Source organism: Spermophilus citellus (assembly GCF_964194105.1).
Source record: "Spermophilus citellus genome assembly, chromosome: 15".
Lineage (NCBI taxonomy): Eukaryota > Metazoa > Chordata > Mammalia > Rodentia > Sciuridae > Spermophilus > Spermophilus citellus.
Genome location: NC_138195.1, coordinates 50,004,090 through 50,022,053, shown reverse-complemented (window position 1 = coordinate 50,022,053; position 17,964 = coordinate 50,004,090). Strand labels below are relative to the sequence as shown.

At 41.7% G+C, this 17,964-nt stretch overlaps 1 protein-coding gene across 7 annotated transcripts in view; it reads left to right on the top strand.

The window, feature by feature from the left end:
- KCNMA1 (potassium calcium-activated channel subfamily M alpha 1) overlaps nt 1–7,925 on the top strand; it is a 705,800-nt gene extending 697,875 nt beyond the window's left edge. For 4 of the 7 annotated variants that reach the window (XM_081267518.1, XM_081267517.1, XM_081267516.1 and 1 more), the window contains one exon: nt 7,413–7,925. In XM_081267518.1, coding sequence (XP_081123644.1) covers nt 7,413–7,437 — 25 coding nt within the window. In that variant the 3' untranslated portion in view covers nt 7,438–7,925. Of the gene's footprint in view, nt 1–283; nt 313–7,412 lie in introns of all 7 variants that reach the window. The other 3 variants (XM_081267514.1, XM_081267513.1, XM_081267515.1) reach the window with 2 other exon arrangements.
- The last annotated feature ends 10,039 nt before the right edge of the window (nt 7,926–17,964 follow it).

Below are 17,964 nucleotides of genomic sequence, written 5' to 3'. Positions count from 1 at the left end.
TATGTTACGTATAACTATCTGTTTATATATAACTATATATATATATATAGTTATATATATAAGTATATATATATATATATGCACATATATATATAACTATATATACATATCCCCTAGTTTGGGATCATGAAGAACTCTTCATGCATTCTTTGCAAAGGAGGTTATAAAGTTACACCCTCAGAACATTTATAACTATAAGAATGTGCCAGTTAAAGTGCTCAACAGGAAATATGACAGTTTAAAAGCATTGTAAAACTCACATAGCTTACTTCTCTCTCTAAAGTGCAACAAGGATGAATAGAATGGGCCAAGGTATGACAATTAATGGTTCTGCATGACCTAGCCACTGCTGGGGGTTTTCTTCTATAACGTTGTCCTTGTGAAAACTTTTGTGAAATTAAAAAAAAAAGGAGTTACAAATTTTATTCTGTTATTGGTTTGTTTATTTTTATTTATATTGTTCTGTTTGTGGTTTTATTTATTTTGTTTTGCTTTTGACCCCCTCCCCCCCAGCCCTTTCCCCTCTCCTTCTTTTCCCCCTCCTTCTCTTTCTTCCTTCACCTTCTTAATTGCTCAGCGCAATGAGGCTGTGCGGCTGCTATGGCTAGATTCCTTAGAGTTTGTCTTGGTGTTACTGGGTTTGGGGTTGGGTAATTTGGGGGGACCTCTCTCCATCTGGCTTGCCTTCGAATCTGCACGTGGCCTCCCTGCCCACCTTGGTACCTTGCTCCAAGTTCAAAAGCATTTTCCCATTGAGACACCCAGCTCCCTCCACTCCCCCCCATTACCACCACCCTAACCCAGCCCCCATCAGTCTGTTCACATATCTGTGTTTATCTTGGCAAAAACTACCAAATTGAATGATGATGCCAGTGGATAAACTTTTCTGTAAAACATTCTCAGCTATTCCATTTGGCAAACTTACTTCTCTGTTAATATTTTCTCCTCCTTTTATTTAAACCAGGAGGGTCATTAATGGCAAAAGCATTGTTCTCTTTTATGTTTGATAGATATGATGACAGTTAAAACTGGTCAGCTGTATGGTCAATTCGAGAGCCCATACCCCATTAACTGGGGCTGATGACTCATTCTCGCTACTACCCAAGTCTCCTGCCACCTGCCTTTTGGGTGTGTTAAATTCCAACCAGAAATTGGGCAGATAGAAGTAAATGCAAAATGTATCCCATGTATAATTCTTCAGCAGCTCTGATGAGTTGATATTGATATTACTGGAATGGGAACAGACTATGACCTGAGATGGAATTTGGGGGTTTTCCTTGGACTTTGGACACACAATTCCCACTGTTAGATACTTGAAAAATGACCATATATTGATAATAACATATTTGATGTTGGAAAGGGGATCATGATTGCTTTTTCTTCTACTTCTTTTTCTCTTTTTCTTCTTTTTTTTTAGCTGAAACTTCTCTGTTATACTTTGTTTATTAGAGTGAAGACTCCTTCATTGTTTTCCATTTGTCCCCAAACTTCCCCTTCCTCTCAGGAGAACATTGTTTACTTAGGAAGGAGGCATACGTCTCCTCACCCCTCCTCACCAAAATAAATAAACAAATAGTTAAGAGTAGAAAGGAAAAGAGTTCTTAGCAGGGAAATTACATGCATTATAAAAGAACAACATCTAGGAACTCAATGATGTGCCCAATTCTAAAAGAAAAATAATGTGTGAGCCATTCAATTCAATTTACTAACTCTTTGAAAGAGGAAAATGTTAAGGAAGCTGGTAGAATAGGAGACACAGGGAACCTTTGTCAGCCTCAGCACCCTGAGAACCATAGAGCCATCAACATCCCTTAGACTACTACAGGGTCCTTCCCCAAACCAGTTCAAATGTGTTCTTATACATATAAATTTCTACCACTAACTGGGAGAAGTTGTAAACTCTGTTCTGAATATTTAATGTTGTGACCCAGAACCTTATAATAGCTGCTTAATAAGTATTTGAAAATAATTTGACCTTAAAGATTTTTATACCTTTAACTATTTTATAACTTATCCCTGTACCCTTGGCTTATCTTTTTAAAAAAAATTACAAGGATTGCCTGGAGGAGCTTCACAATGCTTCTCTGCCCATGTCAGTTTCTCCAGCTGGGTATGACTTCCAAGACAGGAAACAACCCTGTAAGCTCAGTGAATGGAAAGACAGACTGTGCCTGTTGGCAGCATTGTCAAGATCCCAGATGACCATAAAAACCTTTTGACTGGCTCTTCTTCAGCATGGGAAAAGCCTAAAGGTGTCTGCATCCCAATAGAGACAATTAAATCAACCTGCCAGGTTCCTATAGCAACAGGCTCCTTGAAGGAGAAACGGGAGAGTGTAGAAACTTCAGGGACTGTGGAAGTCAAGACAGGGTAAAAATCAATTCTCCATCAGCTTCTTTCAGCCTCTCCCTGCTTTGTCATAACATGATAAAGAAGTAGCTGTGGGCACCTGTCACTAACTGGTTGACTGTCACCCAGGCAGAGATGGCATATTCGTTGCAACCATCAGAGGTGAAAGGGATTATTCCCTGCCATCTGAGAGCAAAGAGTGAAGGGTCTGCCCTCAGGGTTTCAACCGGACCAAGGACCAGAGAGGAGAGTTGGGAAGGGGCCGTTGGCTCTGCTCAGTGCATGGCAGAATTAGACTGTGAGTTAAAAGAGACAGATAGAGTCATCATGGACAATTGCAGAGAAATAAGATAAACAGAAAATGCTCTCTTTTTGGTAGACAATTTTTCATCTCTGTGAAATAGCCATGTTCTGCCCAGGCAGAGGAAAAGAGGTGTGTGTGTGGGGGGGGGGTGGATTTGGGGGGGGGGCATCAGTTAGGTAGGCGGGGGAAGAGCACCAGACTGCCTGTCAGCAGTGTGAACTGTGAAGCTGCACAGCGTTGCCCTTGAAGTTGGATTGCCTTGTTAGCCCTTATAGTTCTCCACCGTTATCTCCATCCAGATGGAATCTTTTCCTTCCATGTCTTTGCTCTGTAAACCCCAGCTTGTGGTGCACCAAGGAGAGGGCCAATTATTCCAAATGCCTTTGCTGTGTCATTGTCTCCCTCTTTCTTCAGTCTTCCCTGGGGAATAGTTCTGTGAAAAGACTAAATCCCACAGCGCTGACAACCCACAAAGCCAGCAGAAGGTTCACTGTGCAGCTTGTCTTTCTCTGCTGCTGGTATTATCCCAAGCAGCTCAGCCTCCTCTCCATAGCCCACTCCTCTGGTTCTCGGTGGACATGCAGTTGTACGGCTGTAGGAAGCCCTGACCTTATTTTAAACCCTGTGATCTCAGGGATGACACTAGTGATAGGAGGTACAGATGGCTCTCTGGTGGGGAAGGGTGACTGTCACCTGAAAGTCAATATTTCAGAAACAGAGAGAAACCTCAGAAGGGTTGCAGCCCTGAACACTCCCACATAACACAGGTTACCCCTTCCTCTCCTTTACCTTCCAAATGGTTACCCATCAAATCCTCCTGTGTCATCTCTGTGGCCACAAGCCACATTCATCAGGCCAGCACCCCAATTTGCACACCATATTTCTCTACCCCAGATTATCTGCTGAAGGCTTCATTTGTAATTGCATCCAAAAGACACAACTCGTCCTTATCTCCTCCTCCATCACTGACAGTACTCATTAGTGACAACCTTATGGCAAAAGCTGATGCCCAGTGGTTGCCAGGGGCCAGGCACTCTTCTCTAGACTTCATGCATATTAACATGTTCACTCTTCTCCTCATCCCAGATGGAGGTGCTGCCAGACTCTCCACTGGACAGGTGTAGAATCTGCAGGACACTAAAGTCTGTGAAGCTGGCCACTGTCATAACATGTCCCTGACATTCTTGATAATGTTCCCAGCCTTAGCATCTCACATTCACCTACCATGTAGCTGGGCCTGTGGGGAGGGCTTTGTGGACACCAGTTCCATTGATCTTAATGATAACTTTGGCAAGGTTATAGCTTCTACCCTGTTCTGCAGCACAGAAATGATGCTGAGATAAACAACACAATAACTTGTTCAGAGCCATGCAGCTAGCTCGTGTGAGAGCCAGGTCCACTTGACTTTCACCTGTTCCCTGACACCTTTTTCCTGCCAGCTCCTCATAGAGTGTTCATGGTGGACAGCTTCTGGAATAGCTAGTCTGGAGAGGTGTCTTCTCCCAGTGGTCATGTTGGTGACCATTACCGTGTGTCCTCTGAGGCATCTTTTCATCAAAGGTCTTGACATTTTAGCAGCTATTGTGCCAACTTCATTTTTGTTATGCCAGTCCACTTGGCAATAACTGGGAGATGCAATCCCCTCCCTAACTCCATTAACCACCTGGGAGAGAGCTCCTGGCAGGTCACACATCAAACTGAGAGTGATGACATCGTCCATCTCATCCTCAAGAAGCTTATAGACAGATGGCACTATTTTCTTCTGGCAATAAGGTGGCCCTCACAACCAGGTCAATTGCCCTCAGAGATGAAAGGAAGCACTCAAGGATCTTCCTGGCACATGGGAAAAGGCAGAGAGTGGAGAAAAAGTCAGGGATTTGGATTTATTCTTGACCATGTCAGGCCTTACTTGAACTCCTCATCTTAGTCCTCTTCCATGTGGACAATTCTGTAGGTAGAGTTTCTTCTTTGGAAGGCAAGATTCAATAAGCCAAACTGTCACTGTCATACTCAATGCACTGTCCACTGAAGCCGAGTGGCTGGCACCCACTTCCACACACGTTCTTCTGAAGCTCTTCTGGGGGAGGAGGCATGTCTTCATGAAGGACCTTTGCCACCAGCATCCATTCTAACCACAAATATAAAATACTCTCTCTCTCTCTCTCTCTCTCTCTCTCTCTCTCTCTCTCTCTCTCTCTCTTATATCCTAGAACCATCCCAATGAAATAGCTGTTTCTCAGGCATAGAGAAATTCACCTCTTGACTGGGAGGGGCTTTCACATCGCCCCTTGTTTGTGCTGAGGCCGCAGGGTCAAACACGGGGGCTACTTTGTTTAAATTTTATTTATTTATTTATTTTTAGGCAAGACATTTAAGAAGAAAGAGAGAAGAAGCTTAAATGGAGAAATAATGCTCTCTTTCTTGCAGACAGCAGAAGGAAATTGATATTCTCTCTGCGGTGAAAGGCCAAAATGCCATCTTTGAATTGAACTGTAAAGACTAAATTCTGAACAATTATTCTCTGCAGCAGTTATAAAAATTTCAGCAAATTGCAGCTGTCTTAGGTCTTTCACCCAAAAGACCTCCTCGTTTCCATCAGCAGAGTTCACTCTTCCGACCTGGCATGTCCAACCTAGCACTAAATCCCCTTACAAAATCATTTCACATAACAGGACAGCCACAGCCAACGGCGGCTCAGGAAAACAGAGCACAAACACCAGACTCAACTCCAAACATCATCTTTACACATAAACCGTTTGAAAAAGTCGTAGTTTGAAATTGTTTCAGAGGCCTGGCAATGCTTTTAAAACATGATAACCATCACACTTTACTCTTCTCTGAAAGGTTAGTTTAATCGTAGATCACAAAAAATTGGTTTCCACAAATGCATAATGGTTCATCTATGTCACACTTGAACTAAATGGTTTTTTAAATGGAGCTGAAATTATTTTGATGTGTACACAGTCCTGGATTTCTATACAACCTTTTTTAACCAGCCCATCAGGAGTCTTGCCTCTAAAGCCTCATTAATAATTCAGATGTGCTGATGACTTTAAAAGATCTATGGAATTGAAGCTTAGGAAAAAAAAAAACTCTGCTTGACAAAAAGATAAATGAATGTAGAAAGAAGCTGTAGGAGTCTGGCAAGCTGTAGATCATCTCAGAACAGATTGTAACTTTATCATTCTGTCAGGGGGAATAATTTAAAGCACTTAATCAGTTAGCTTCACTGTGAGGATGTAGCATTATGAATTCCTATCGTCCAATCTGTTCAAATCAAAGTGAACTTAATTATAATAGGTGAGAGAGCCAGAGCAGGAGGGGGTGTGGGGAGAACGATGCAAGAGGTAGCAAGTGTCCTGAGGGGTAAACTGAGCTGTTGAACAAAGGGGAGTGAGGCTTTTACCCAGGCACACCCCAGCTCCAGAGATGGCCGCCAGGGCTCAGCACACTGGAAATACCAAGAGTGTGGACCAAGGACAAGTGAGCAGAGTGGCCATGAGCTGATCGTAGATGCTTAATTTGTAAACTATCAGTCAAGCACACACACCACACACACACACACACACACACACACACACACACACACACACGCCAAGCCAGTAGCCATTTTTATTGACATATTAGTCCAGAACCACTGAGAAGGCAGTTGTGAATTTTTATATAGGCAGAGGAGGAAATGGGAGAGGCCATTGTCTCCAAAGCAGTGAGTGTGCCTGAAAGCTTTTTCCCTTTCACTTTCCTTTCCCTAAGCCACTAAAATGAAGCATAAGATTCCCCCATGTTAGAACGTCCCATTTGACCAGTCCCTTCCTATCTATCTGCATGGCCAGTTTCCCAGAATATTTCAATCCTAGAAAGAGGTGGGGATGAGAGTGGAGTTTTGTGAAAATTGCACAGCTCTGCTAAGAGGATGCTAGGCCACTTTTCCTTTCACCCCAGCCCCCAACACCCTGACTCAGCAGTCTCCACTCCTGTGCTCAGGGTAGAAATTAGATGCCAAGACTTCATCCAGCTCCCTTGTTGATGGCTTGGATTATTAGAGTTGGTTAAGATGGTGCCACTTGGAACCCTTTTCATAACTTTATACCAATACAGAGTTCGCATTCTTGAAACAAAAGCTATTTCAAAATATTGTTTAAAACACTGGTTGCTATTCTGGTTTTTCACTCTCATTGGCCAGCAAATTCTGTGGGTTTCTTTTGCAAACCCCAAAGGTGGCTGCAAAAGAAACAGAAGGAGTATAATTGGCATATGCCTTTCTGTCGGCTTATTATAAGCAAAAGGCTGGGAAGAGGCAATGCTGCAGAAGATTCTAGATCATTTGTTCTGCAGCAGGGATGATATCCCTCTGCTCCGTCCAATAGACGATGCACAGATCTTTCCTCAGGCACAATGTCTGTACATGATATCTGATATATGCAGCATCTCCTCCCCGCCAAAGTTTTCCAGGCCACTAAAGTAACTCCAGAGAACATTCCAGAGCTCATCTTCCAATCCCTCCTCATTCTCTGAGGTCTACCCATGGTGCCTCCTAGTCCCAGTGGCACATCTTGTTCCTCACTTGCTACAGGAAGCAGAGGTATGTTTCAGGTCTTGGGGTCCTGCCTACACTGCACTCTCTCTCTCAGCAATTACTCACTGGCAGCTTCTATTGATTACCTTTTGCATTTTTCAATGAACTTTCCAAAAGCTTTACCCTAGGACTAATTAAGCTTCTCATTTCTCCTTCTTGTTCTCTATCCATTTTGCCCTTTAGCAGAAAAGAAATGGTTTACAGATGAACCGGATAATGCCTATCCCAGAAACATTCAAATCAAGCCCATGAGTACCCACATGGCTAACCAGATCAACCAATATAAATCCACAAGCAGCTTGATTCCTCCAATCAGAGAAGTTGAAGATGAATGTTGACTCCCAGGAGACCAGAACTATTTTTTTAAAGCCTGACAAACTTCATAAATGGTGATGTGACTTTTCTTCCTCCTACATGCTGACTCACTGGTGGAGACGTTAGGATAAGCAAGAATTGCAAGAAAATAAAGTAGACAGATCTTTCTCTTTGTCTGCCTTGAATATTGCTTCCATGTATTTTGGAAAAGAAAATGATTTCATTTATAAATGAACATACTAAAATAGTCATGTATAGCCTCTAGCATTTTAAATTATTTTTATTTATTAGAAAGAAAATATATTTTTTCTTTTTTTCCCCATTGTCAGATATCTTCCCTATATCAAAACAATGCAAAATCAAAATGAATGAGTGGCCAGACTCCTTGATGCCTATTTGTCTTCTTTCTCTCTTTTTCTTTGAGGAGAATGATGGTCACTACCACCATTAATTATGATTAAAGGGAATAGATTATTAAAACAATTTTAAAATGGTCAACAGTGTATACATGTATTTTAGTAAATCCAGAAAAGAGGACAAAAGAGGGCAGGTAACTACCTGCTCCTCTCCTGGATGGGTGTGTATTTGGATCTGCATTGACACCAGCTCTTAATAAATGGAAACTTGTTTATTTTCACAATTGAAAGTAAAATTTTTGTAGTTTTAGTTTTCCTTCTGTATTTCTCATCCCTCTGTTCATATATCTAAAGTGAAGACCTTCTTCCAGCTTTTCTATGATTTCCAGATCAGATTTAGCCAGCCAATTATACTGGGAAGGTTGGGCCTGCCTGGGATGTGGAAGTTGAGATTCACTCAAGACATGGCTCTGTTGGTTGTTCTAATAGTGGGGACTCCTACGTGTTGTTCTGCTTCTCATTTCATATTTCCAAACCACATGAGCAAGTAATTTCAACTTTAGGTGCAGCTGGTGAACTTTCTTTCCCACCCTAAGACTCAGAGCTTTTAGCCTGAAAGTTTGTAAACACTAATGAGCAGTAGTTTCAAAAATAGAATCTCAGAGGCACTCATTTTTCTCATTGAGTATTTTTTTTTTAAAGCCAGAAAAATTCCATGACCAAGGAGGCAACTTTTGACCAGATTTTAATCTATTTATTGGCTTTTCAGATTTAGTTACTAGGACAAAACACACAAACTTGCTAACATGATTTTTAAAATAACAACAAAAAGGAAAGCAACAAATGCACTTAACATAGACTGTTAGAAAAAGGCCTTTGAAAATTACCAGCAATGAAATAAAATGTATCAGCCACTACAAACGGTGGTCAAAGATTTTTCTAGCCATCAGATGCAATCATGATGTCTCAGAGCTCTGCTGTCACTTGCATGCTCAGTGTCTAGATGCCACCACCGCTGTTCTGTTCCAACAACTCAGCAAGTGTCTCAACTTCAAAATTATCCATCTTGCATATGCTCATCAGGGTCTCTGGAGAAGCATGAATGTGATAGTGATTTTAATTTTCTTAAAAATGTAAACTGTGGACACTTAACCAAAATAACCAAAATTTCCTTTAAAGTCCCATGATATCTATTCCATTCACTCTGTAGGTCATGACCCTGTGGTACCTAGTGATGGTAGTGCAAATCAGATCAGAGCAAAGCAATGAGATCACATGAAAACATATGTCCACTGAGTACTCCAATTACCAACGTAGGCAAAATGAGCTTCCACCTCTGTCCACTCCCTGCAGAGCCAATCTAGTTGTGCTTCCACGTCGTAGGCACCGTCCTACAGTGACTTGTCAGACTGTGGTTACTCTGTTGTCACCTTTCGTAGAATTAGTTCTATAAAAGTATTGTGAATATAACGTACGTCCAATTGGATTGTTAAAAAACTACTTATAATCAATCACTAGTCAGCAGACTAAAATGATGTCAACACACTATATCCAGGCTTATAAACATTTCCTGGTTTCCAACAGAAGTCAAACATGTTCCTGGGGACAATCCCCTGCTAGGATATTGACAGCTTTCCTGAAAGCTAGGCCTTCTTTTACATAATGATTTTTGCAATGGGGTCACCTTAGTACATTTGCACGTGCACGCTCTTCTTTCCTTCATGAACCATAGTGGGCTCTATTTCACTCTCGTTCCTAATCACCACCTCTGAATGTGCTATAGTTCATTGGTCTCCTCTGGCAGGCAAGGGTAACCATTGAAAGAATCTTCTATTAGAGGAATATGGGGCAGAGTGCTCCATGTAATCCCCTCATCCCTGCCCCTTCATACCTAGGAAGGCTGGAAACAGAAGTGTAAACTCCACTCCAAGTCAAATCCCTTTATGTATAGAGATTTGAATCTAAACTTTAAAAACAAAACAAAACAAAACAAAACAAAAAACCCATAATGACAAAAATAGCTTCCCATGGTGAAGGGCTCCTTGGTTCATCAAGCATCCTCCAAAACCAAGGTGGTAGAAATACATTTTCTTCTAATGTAGAGCAATAAGTTCATGCTGTTTCACCTTTGGATAATGAATTGCACTGGCCAGAAAGCAAAAGCAGGCATTTCTTTAAAAAAGAGGTATGGGCAAAATCTATAGGTAGTGGCCCCTTGACAAAAATTGGCACCTGGTAAGTTGAAAGTGAAATGGAAACAGAAATAAAATCTGTAGCATCTCTGGGGTGCACAAGGAAATACCTTGATTTATATGTCTGTTGAGCTCTTTGTCCCTGAGCCCTCATCCATCTGTGCTGTGAAAGACTATCTTGCCACCTACATCCACCTGAGGCCAGTGGTGATCTTCTTTGGCATAGTCTTTGCTATAGGGATCTGATCTCCCATCCCAGTCCAGGGTTCCAGAAAAGCCATTTTTTCAAACTAGTACAACTTGGGTTCTTGGTAGTCAGACTCACCAACAGGCTGTTTATAAGGCAGAAAACCTACTTAGAAGTTCATCTGAACCAGCGATCACCTTTATCATTGAGTGAATAATTATTTTTCTAAGTTATTTTATATTTGAGAATATTGTTTTGAACCAATATAAAACACATTAAATAAGAGTGTGACTAATGCATGTTGGGGAAAACTCAGGAGTGCCTTCCTCCTAAGAGTTATGACATCTTAAGACATACTTTATAAAAAAAAGAAATTGATGGAAGAACACTTCAAATAAACAAAGAATTATAGCTGCTTGGTTGGGGTTAGAAAGGGGGCAAATGAGAATCCATATAAAATTAGGGACATTTTCATGTGGGAAGCAAATGTGTCCTACTGATAGTCTCAGGGTTCAAGAGCAAAATCTGCATAAAACTAGTTATGAACTTTGAAAATGTATTTTAAACTTCCCAAGTCTCAGTGACCTTAAAATGAAGGTAATTCATAGAGATGGCTCCAAGGTCCTTCTTAGATCTGAGAGGACATGATCTAAAGTAGGAGTGGGATCATAGGAGTGGCTGCCTGTCCTTGGCCAGCCCCTTGGAGTCAATCTTGTCCAGGGTTGTACAGGGTTGGATGGTCCATCCAGCTGTATCACCCATGTGGAATTCCTGACCTGAAGATAGTATATGTTTTCTGCTCTGGACATAGGCTGGTCAGGTTCATTCCTATGCTTTTCAGTTTGGAAGACTGTTAGATTCAAGATGCAAAATTATTAGTTCAAATTCACCTGAATTGCATTGATCCAATTGTTCTGCCTGTTTCTAGGGTTGTATTCTCAATCTCATCCCTACCTTCCCTTTCCCTTGGTTCAAGGCCCAGTTTTGACTAATTCCCTCATCTCTAGCCCACACCTCCAATGTCCAGTATGTAGTTAGAGATTTGAGACTCCTCCAATTCCTGACATTACTCCTATTTATGTTTTCCCATGTAGATCTGGGCTTCAGGAAGTAATCAATCTTACTCCTCATTTAATTTCCTCTGTATTTGATTTTTTTCATTAATATACCAAATATCTCTTTGTAATTTTGGTCTATCATTTTAATTGTCAAAGAGAACCTCACTGAAAGAATGAAAGACTGAGAAGAGGAAGAAAGAGAGAAAGAGAGAAAAAGACTATTCATTAAATTGGGATGTGAGCCACCTTGACATGTGTTCAGCTTGAACACTGAATTTCAGTACATAATCTGTCCTTTTCTATTCTGTTCCTATATGTTGCTTTTGTAATGATGGTAAAGCCACCAATCACCAGGGCCCTTGAAAAGTGTTCACTGATTAGGACTTGACCCACTTTCTTTAGAAAACAAAATAAACAGAGAATTCACTTTTAAACTTCCTGACAAAAGATTTCCTACCCATCTCCTATTCATGCTGTGTTGCCAAAGAGCATTTTTCTTCTACCCACCAGAGATGATTCAAGATTTAAATCCCATCATCATTAAAAGAACTGATAAGGTCCTTTGGCTTTATTTATGGGAGAGTCACAGTTAGAAATGATTTCTAGCTGATTTGTATTAGTGTGGCCATGCTGATTATACAAGTAGAGTCCATCCTGATTACTTGCTGCCCATGTAGTACCAGTTGTGAAAAATTTCACTATAGTCATAAAATAAGACAATGCAGAGAAATTTAAAATTTTATTTCTCAATGGACTACAGAATCTACTTTGTCATTCTTTCAGTGAACTTGTTTAAATCTTTATGTGCTCAAAGTTAGCAACCCCTTGAGCCCCACAATTCTTGAAGGTTTCACAATATTGTAGTCCCACATGGCTAGACTGGAGAAAGAATTCTGAGTCAGACTATCTTTACAGAACTTCCTCTTTTGTTGCTTAATTTTAGCATGAAAATGGATCTGTGACTCTATCTAAAGGGGAAACTCAGGACGTACATTAAAGAACTGGGAAGAAAGAACAAAATGAAAGAGGTATAGGCAGTATTTTATGGTACCCTGAGCCAAGAGCATGCAAGTGCTGCCAAGAGCTAGAGCTTGGAGTTGAAGGGAAGAAAAGGTTGCATTGACCTGTGGGCTTGGAAGAATGCAGAGGAATAAAATGTTTGGAGGTATTTCAATGGAAAATAGGAAACCGGACTGTAAAGATGTAGATTATGAGTACTTTTCATGGAGAAGGATTAATGGGCTACAGTGCATTGGTAGGAATGTGATTTCAAGACCACTAGCTAGACCATTTTGTCCACACTGATAAGTGTGTAGGGGAGCTAATAAAAACTAAACTGAGACCTGATGGAAAGGACAAGTAGTTCAAGGGCCAAACTAAAAAGTTTAGAGTTTATTTTAAAAGTCATAGAGAGCCAATAAAGGTTTTAAACAAAGAGCCTGTGCATTGTTTAGGTTGATAATTGAGATGTTGGTTATGTCTGGACATCTCAGAGAAAGTGGACTCTGTGGCTCAGCATTCCCTCAGCAGCATAAAGTCCTAAGGGCTGTGCATCCATGCTGATCACTCACCATGTGCACACTCTGCTCCCTGTTGTGGGGCATATGAACACAGATGTCCTGCACTATTTAATTATTAGAATGTCAGCCACAGATCCATCAAAAAAACTAAAGGGAAGGAGTAGGTTTTTACATATTTTTAAAAACATCTTCCAATTATACTATTTTCTGGGCATTAATAATTTAAGAACATGAGATAGGCCATCAACAAATTGTACAACATGATTATTAGTCTAGAAGTGCCAGGTATGGATTCCTGTTATTAAAACATCCTGCCAAGTAATCAGGTAGCCATTGCTCAGTAACCATTTAGTAAATATTTGGAAAGGAAATGGGACAGGACAGCGGGATGAGTACAGTATAAGTCCTCCTGTAATCCAACCCATACCAGAAACACATAGAGCCTTTAGAGACAGTACCACCTTACAGTAATGGCAGGAGTTAGAACAAGGGAGATGTGCTATGGTTTGAAGTGGTTCAGCAAGAAGGGCTTAGGAGTTAGGTCAGTAGAGAGACAGCATCGCAGGGCTAAAGACAGGACCATCTGGTATATGGTAGTACAGGTGATGTTAATCAGTAACAACTAATGGAGATTTATTGAGTAGCCACTGATTGCTCATTGTCTGGTAAAACTTTTAGAGAAAGCTAACACACCTGCCTAACTAGGAACACAAGACACACATATATGAAGAAGAGCATGTTGCATAAAACAGGTGCTCTATAAATACTTTTTGAATATATGAAAATAGTGAGCAGTGAATATGGTCATGGATCATAGTGGCTGTGGATGCTTGGCTGGGGTTGCAGGGCTGGGTGTTGATATCAGGCTATAGGTTATAGGAAAAGGTTCCTTGTGAAAGTAATGCTTCATTCAGACCTTAAGTTCAGGGCCATGCAGAGGACTAGAAAGAAGAAAAGAGGACTGCAAGGGGAACAACCCAATGTAGACATCTGGGAAATGTGCTGCAAGCATCCAGAGTAGAAGGGGCAGAGAGCCATCCATAAGGGAAGACCCCATAAGCAGAGGGTGGAGAAGGAGCAGCTGAAAAGAGGTTGAACCAGACCTCATAGATGTAGGAGCCAGATCCTTACAGAGCCTGAAACAGAAGGAGCTTGGATGAATTCTCCAAAAGAGAAAGTGTAGGTTTGGAAGATGAGTTGGTAGAACTGTTTGGGAGGTAAAACAATAACTTCAGGGGCATAAAAAGAGCAAAATAAATTGATGTTCTTAGAATAAGAGATCTGGTACTCAAATACCAGGGAAAAGGAAACAAGAGAGAAAAATTCTAAGAAAGAGGGGCTGAGTCTTTTATGAGCACAGAGATGAGGGGATTGGAAATGGTGACTCAGATGGTAAAGGACTCACTTGAAGGAAGGCAGCGCCTTTGCTTGTTTGTCTTTATCTCCAGAGCTTGGCACAAAGCCTGGTCTGGATGGAAAGACAGCTGGCCACTTTGGGTTACTCTGGACACCTTAGAAATGGAGGGAGCACAGGACACATCATTTGCTGTACTCTTTCTGGAGGATTCAAAACAGAGGGATCTTGATGTGGCCCTTCTTTCATCTCCTATTCACGTCACTTCATTGCTCCTCATCCCTCCTTGCAGAGTGCACACTGGCAGCTTTAGTTTCAGGGACGTTAAGACAAATGCTACAATCATCTTGCTTTGATGGCTTTTCTGAACTGGGAATATAAGGCGAGATGTTTTGGCCAGATGAAAAATGACCTTATTTCTAGATAAAATTTAAATGTATCCCCTTGAGGACTTCTATGTTTCCTCTTGTCCTCTACCTTGCTTTTCAGCAAAACAGGGATGAAAGGGACACCAAAGCTCTCCAAGGCCTGCCTTAGGATGCACTGCTGGCCCCACGGTAGATGTCCCTATGCAGCACACACGCCTGCCAGAGACCCCAGAGTTTCCCTCACGTGGGATTTAGGGTCACTATGAGAAGGCAGTTGCAAGGAAAGGAGGCCTGCTAATAAGGGGGACCAAGCCCCACTTCTACACTAAACCAGAGCCCTGCTGCCCCAGAGCGACTCCTTCTCTCCCCTTCCTTGCACTGAACACGTGTTTGACCAGAACTGCAACATTTCAAACATAAAGCAAGATCTGCCTGGAAATCCTAGTTAAAAGTGTTCCACTCCCAAGTGGCACAGTCACATCCTGCCTAAAGCTTCTGGCCCGCATCCCACCACCCAGACGCCAAAAGGAAACATCCCCCCACTTAACACCAAACCCTGTACTCCAAGTTTCCACAGGGGACAAAGGAGGAAAAAAAAAAAAAAGGTGCACATAAGCAGAGGTCAGCCCCCAGGTTCATTAAGGAAAAAGAGCGTGGCTTATTCATCTGTCTTTCACACTTTGATCGCTGGCATGATGATTGTGGTTATGATGAATTACTATGACCGAACAGGAATTGGAGAAGAGAATAAATGCTGGTGCTCTGAAATGACCTGCCCAACTCTGTCATCTGTAACAACCAGTGATAACTCTCTCGTCTTGTAAAAAGGGTTTGTACATAACTTGTACATGGTTTCATTTTTGTATTTTTCGCAGATTAAAAATTTATGTATTTGTGTTCTAAACAAGGAGTGTTTCTTGTGTCTTCATAGCAGTCACATGGCTGTGTGGTTATGGGGTGTGGTGGTGGTAAAGTCCCTAGGTTCCCTGTGGGTTGTTCTTGTTCTGTTCTCTTCCCCCCCCCCCCCCCCCGGCCCTTACTGATGAGGGCAAACTTGTGGGAGGACAGTAGTCATGAGCTTGCCTTCCCCACTGCAAGAAGACTTGGTGCTGCTCAAGAATGTGGGGGGAACTGGGGGAGTCGAAGAGCTACTACCACTAGTGTCATGCTGCTGCAGAAGCCTCCAGCAAGCAAGCCTATAAAGAAAGAGGTAGCATGTGATAGACTCAAGAAGCGAGGACGGTCTCACCTCAGCCTCCTTCTCTTAAGCTAGTTATTCTTTTCTGCCATCTTCACAAAGAAGAAATGTTGATTTCCCCTGCCTTTAGCTTGTCAAAACCCAGGACTGTCTGTAGCTGGCTTGATCCATACACCACCCCTTCCTTCCTGACTGCCCCTAAACCCCTGCCACTGTCACCATGTCTGACCCCTAGTAGGGCCATGGATTACACTTTGTTTCCAGGCAAAAGAGGAGAGACCTCTTAAATGCTGAAGTTGAGGTCCATGAGTTAGATCTTCAGCTCTAAATCAGAATGTATTATGTATAGAACCTATTGGTACTTAAAGTCTTCTAGAGATTGTCTCATTGATTCATTAGGCAATTGTTAATGTTCACATCCTCTACTAGGAGCTGGGGATATGCTAACAGTAATGTCATGACTCCAGCTCTCCAGTCTGGGGAGGGATGGCACCAACAATGAGCAGGTACTTACTAGTCCCGTATGAAAAACTGATCTATAGGAGTAAGTACAGCATGCCACCAGGAAGACATGAGGGGCACTTAGCTATTTAAAGAACAATCCTCCAATTGATTGATACTTGAAAAAAAAATCTCCCTTGTAGCTAAGACAATAACAGCCCAAACCAGAACTCACTCCCAGGGGTCAGCAAATGTAGGCTTACCTGTCAGAATGTGCCAGTTCCTGACAGTCCTTTGAGCTCCAGATTCTCTACTTGCCTTCTCCAATATTTGCTAACAAAACTGAATGTTGTTGGGGAATGTGATTGCAGAACATATGGTCCCCATTAGTTAGGCAAACTCCACTGCCAAATTCAGCTCCAAGGAAGGAGTCTGCATAAACGATGAAGTATTAGGGAAAGATTGACAGTGACAGAGAAGGCAAACAGAGAGATGAGACAGCGAGTTACAAAATAGCAGGCTCGGCAAACCCGGCACTATGAGTGGGGAACATATTTTTCTATTTGTTGAGAAAACAAAATATGTGAATTTGTACTAAAATCTCTCTGTAGTAAAAATCAAAGTAGACCATTCACCAAAATCAATGTTAACTGCTTTGCAATGTCACAGAAGATAGATTCTGCCTGGGAGAAAAACGTTGGGGGAATAGAATAGACAGTATGCTAGGGAACAATGCAGAAATGCCTTGTACATGCAAATATGAACTGGGCGCTATTTTAAATGTTGCTGGGACTGGGTCTTTGACAGGAGAAATAGGATACCCTGCTTAGCAAGCTTTCACATTCTGAAAATGCCGGCTGAAAGTCAGAGATACACGGAAACCCAAGATCTGGAAAAGATGTTTGGACAACATGGGAGCATAGGGCATTGGGGGAGAGAAAGCAGCTCCTCAGCCCTGTTCAGCTTCAGAAAAGTCCCAGAGGGAACAGGGCAGTGCCTAAGCACAGACTCAGCCAGGTTCCATGGCTGGCTCTTTCCAGAGGGCTAATGTGGGCCTTCACCCTTCTTCCCACTGTAAGCAAGTCTGTGATGATTATCCTGACCCAGACTTAATTTGACAGATTTTTTAAAAAGAAATTTGCCTTAATCAGCTCTTTCCAAAAATAACTTAATTTTTGTAGAATCAATAGCTTCCTTCTTGTACTTCTGTTTCTTGGTTGACATGCTATTTAATTCAATGGCATACAAGTCCAAATGTTTAAACTACCATGGGATGGCTAAGCTCAGCTGGTAAAAGCACAGGATATGGTGAAATAAGATGCAGCCTACAAGACATATAGTTTCTGTGCCCACAGGAAGCAGCAAGCTTGTTCACAAGGAAAGGAGAGAGACACCAGCCAGTCCTGCTAGCTGAGGAGTTGCGCATGGTACAGAGAGGACTGGAAATGAACTTCAATATCTGTCAATGGGGAGTCAGTGCCATGAATTGATTCATCTATCCCATGGAGTACCAGGAAACCAATACAAAAGACAAGGTAGATCTAAGTACATCAGGATTTGGCACACTTTGTCTGAAAGGCCAAAGGCTGCCTGCTTGTTTTTTAAATTAAATTTTATTGAAACCTAGCTATGCTCATTCATTTACATATTGTTTGTGGCTGACTTCCTGCTGCAATAGCAGGGTTGAATTGTGACAGAATCTAGAGAACCTATAAAGCATAAAATATTTACTATTTTACTTTTTAC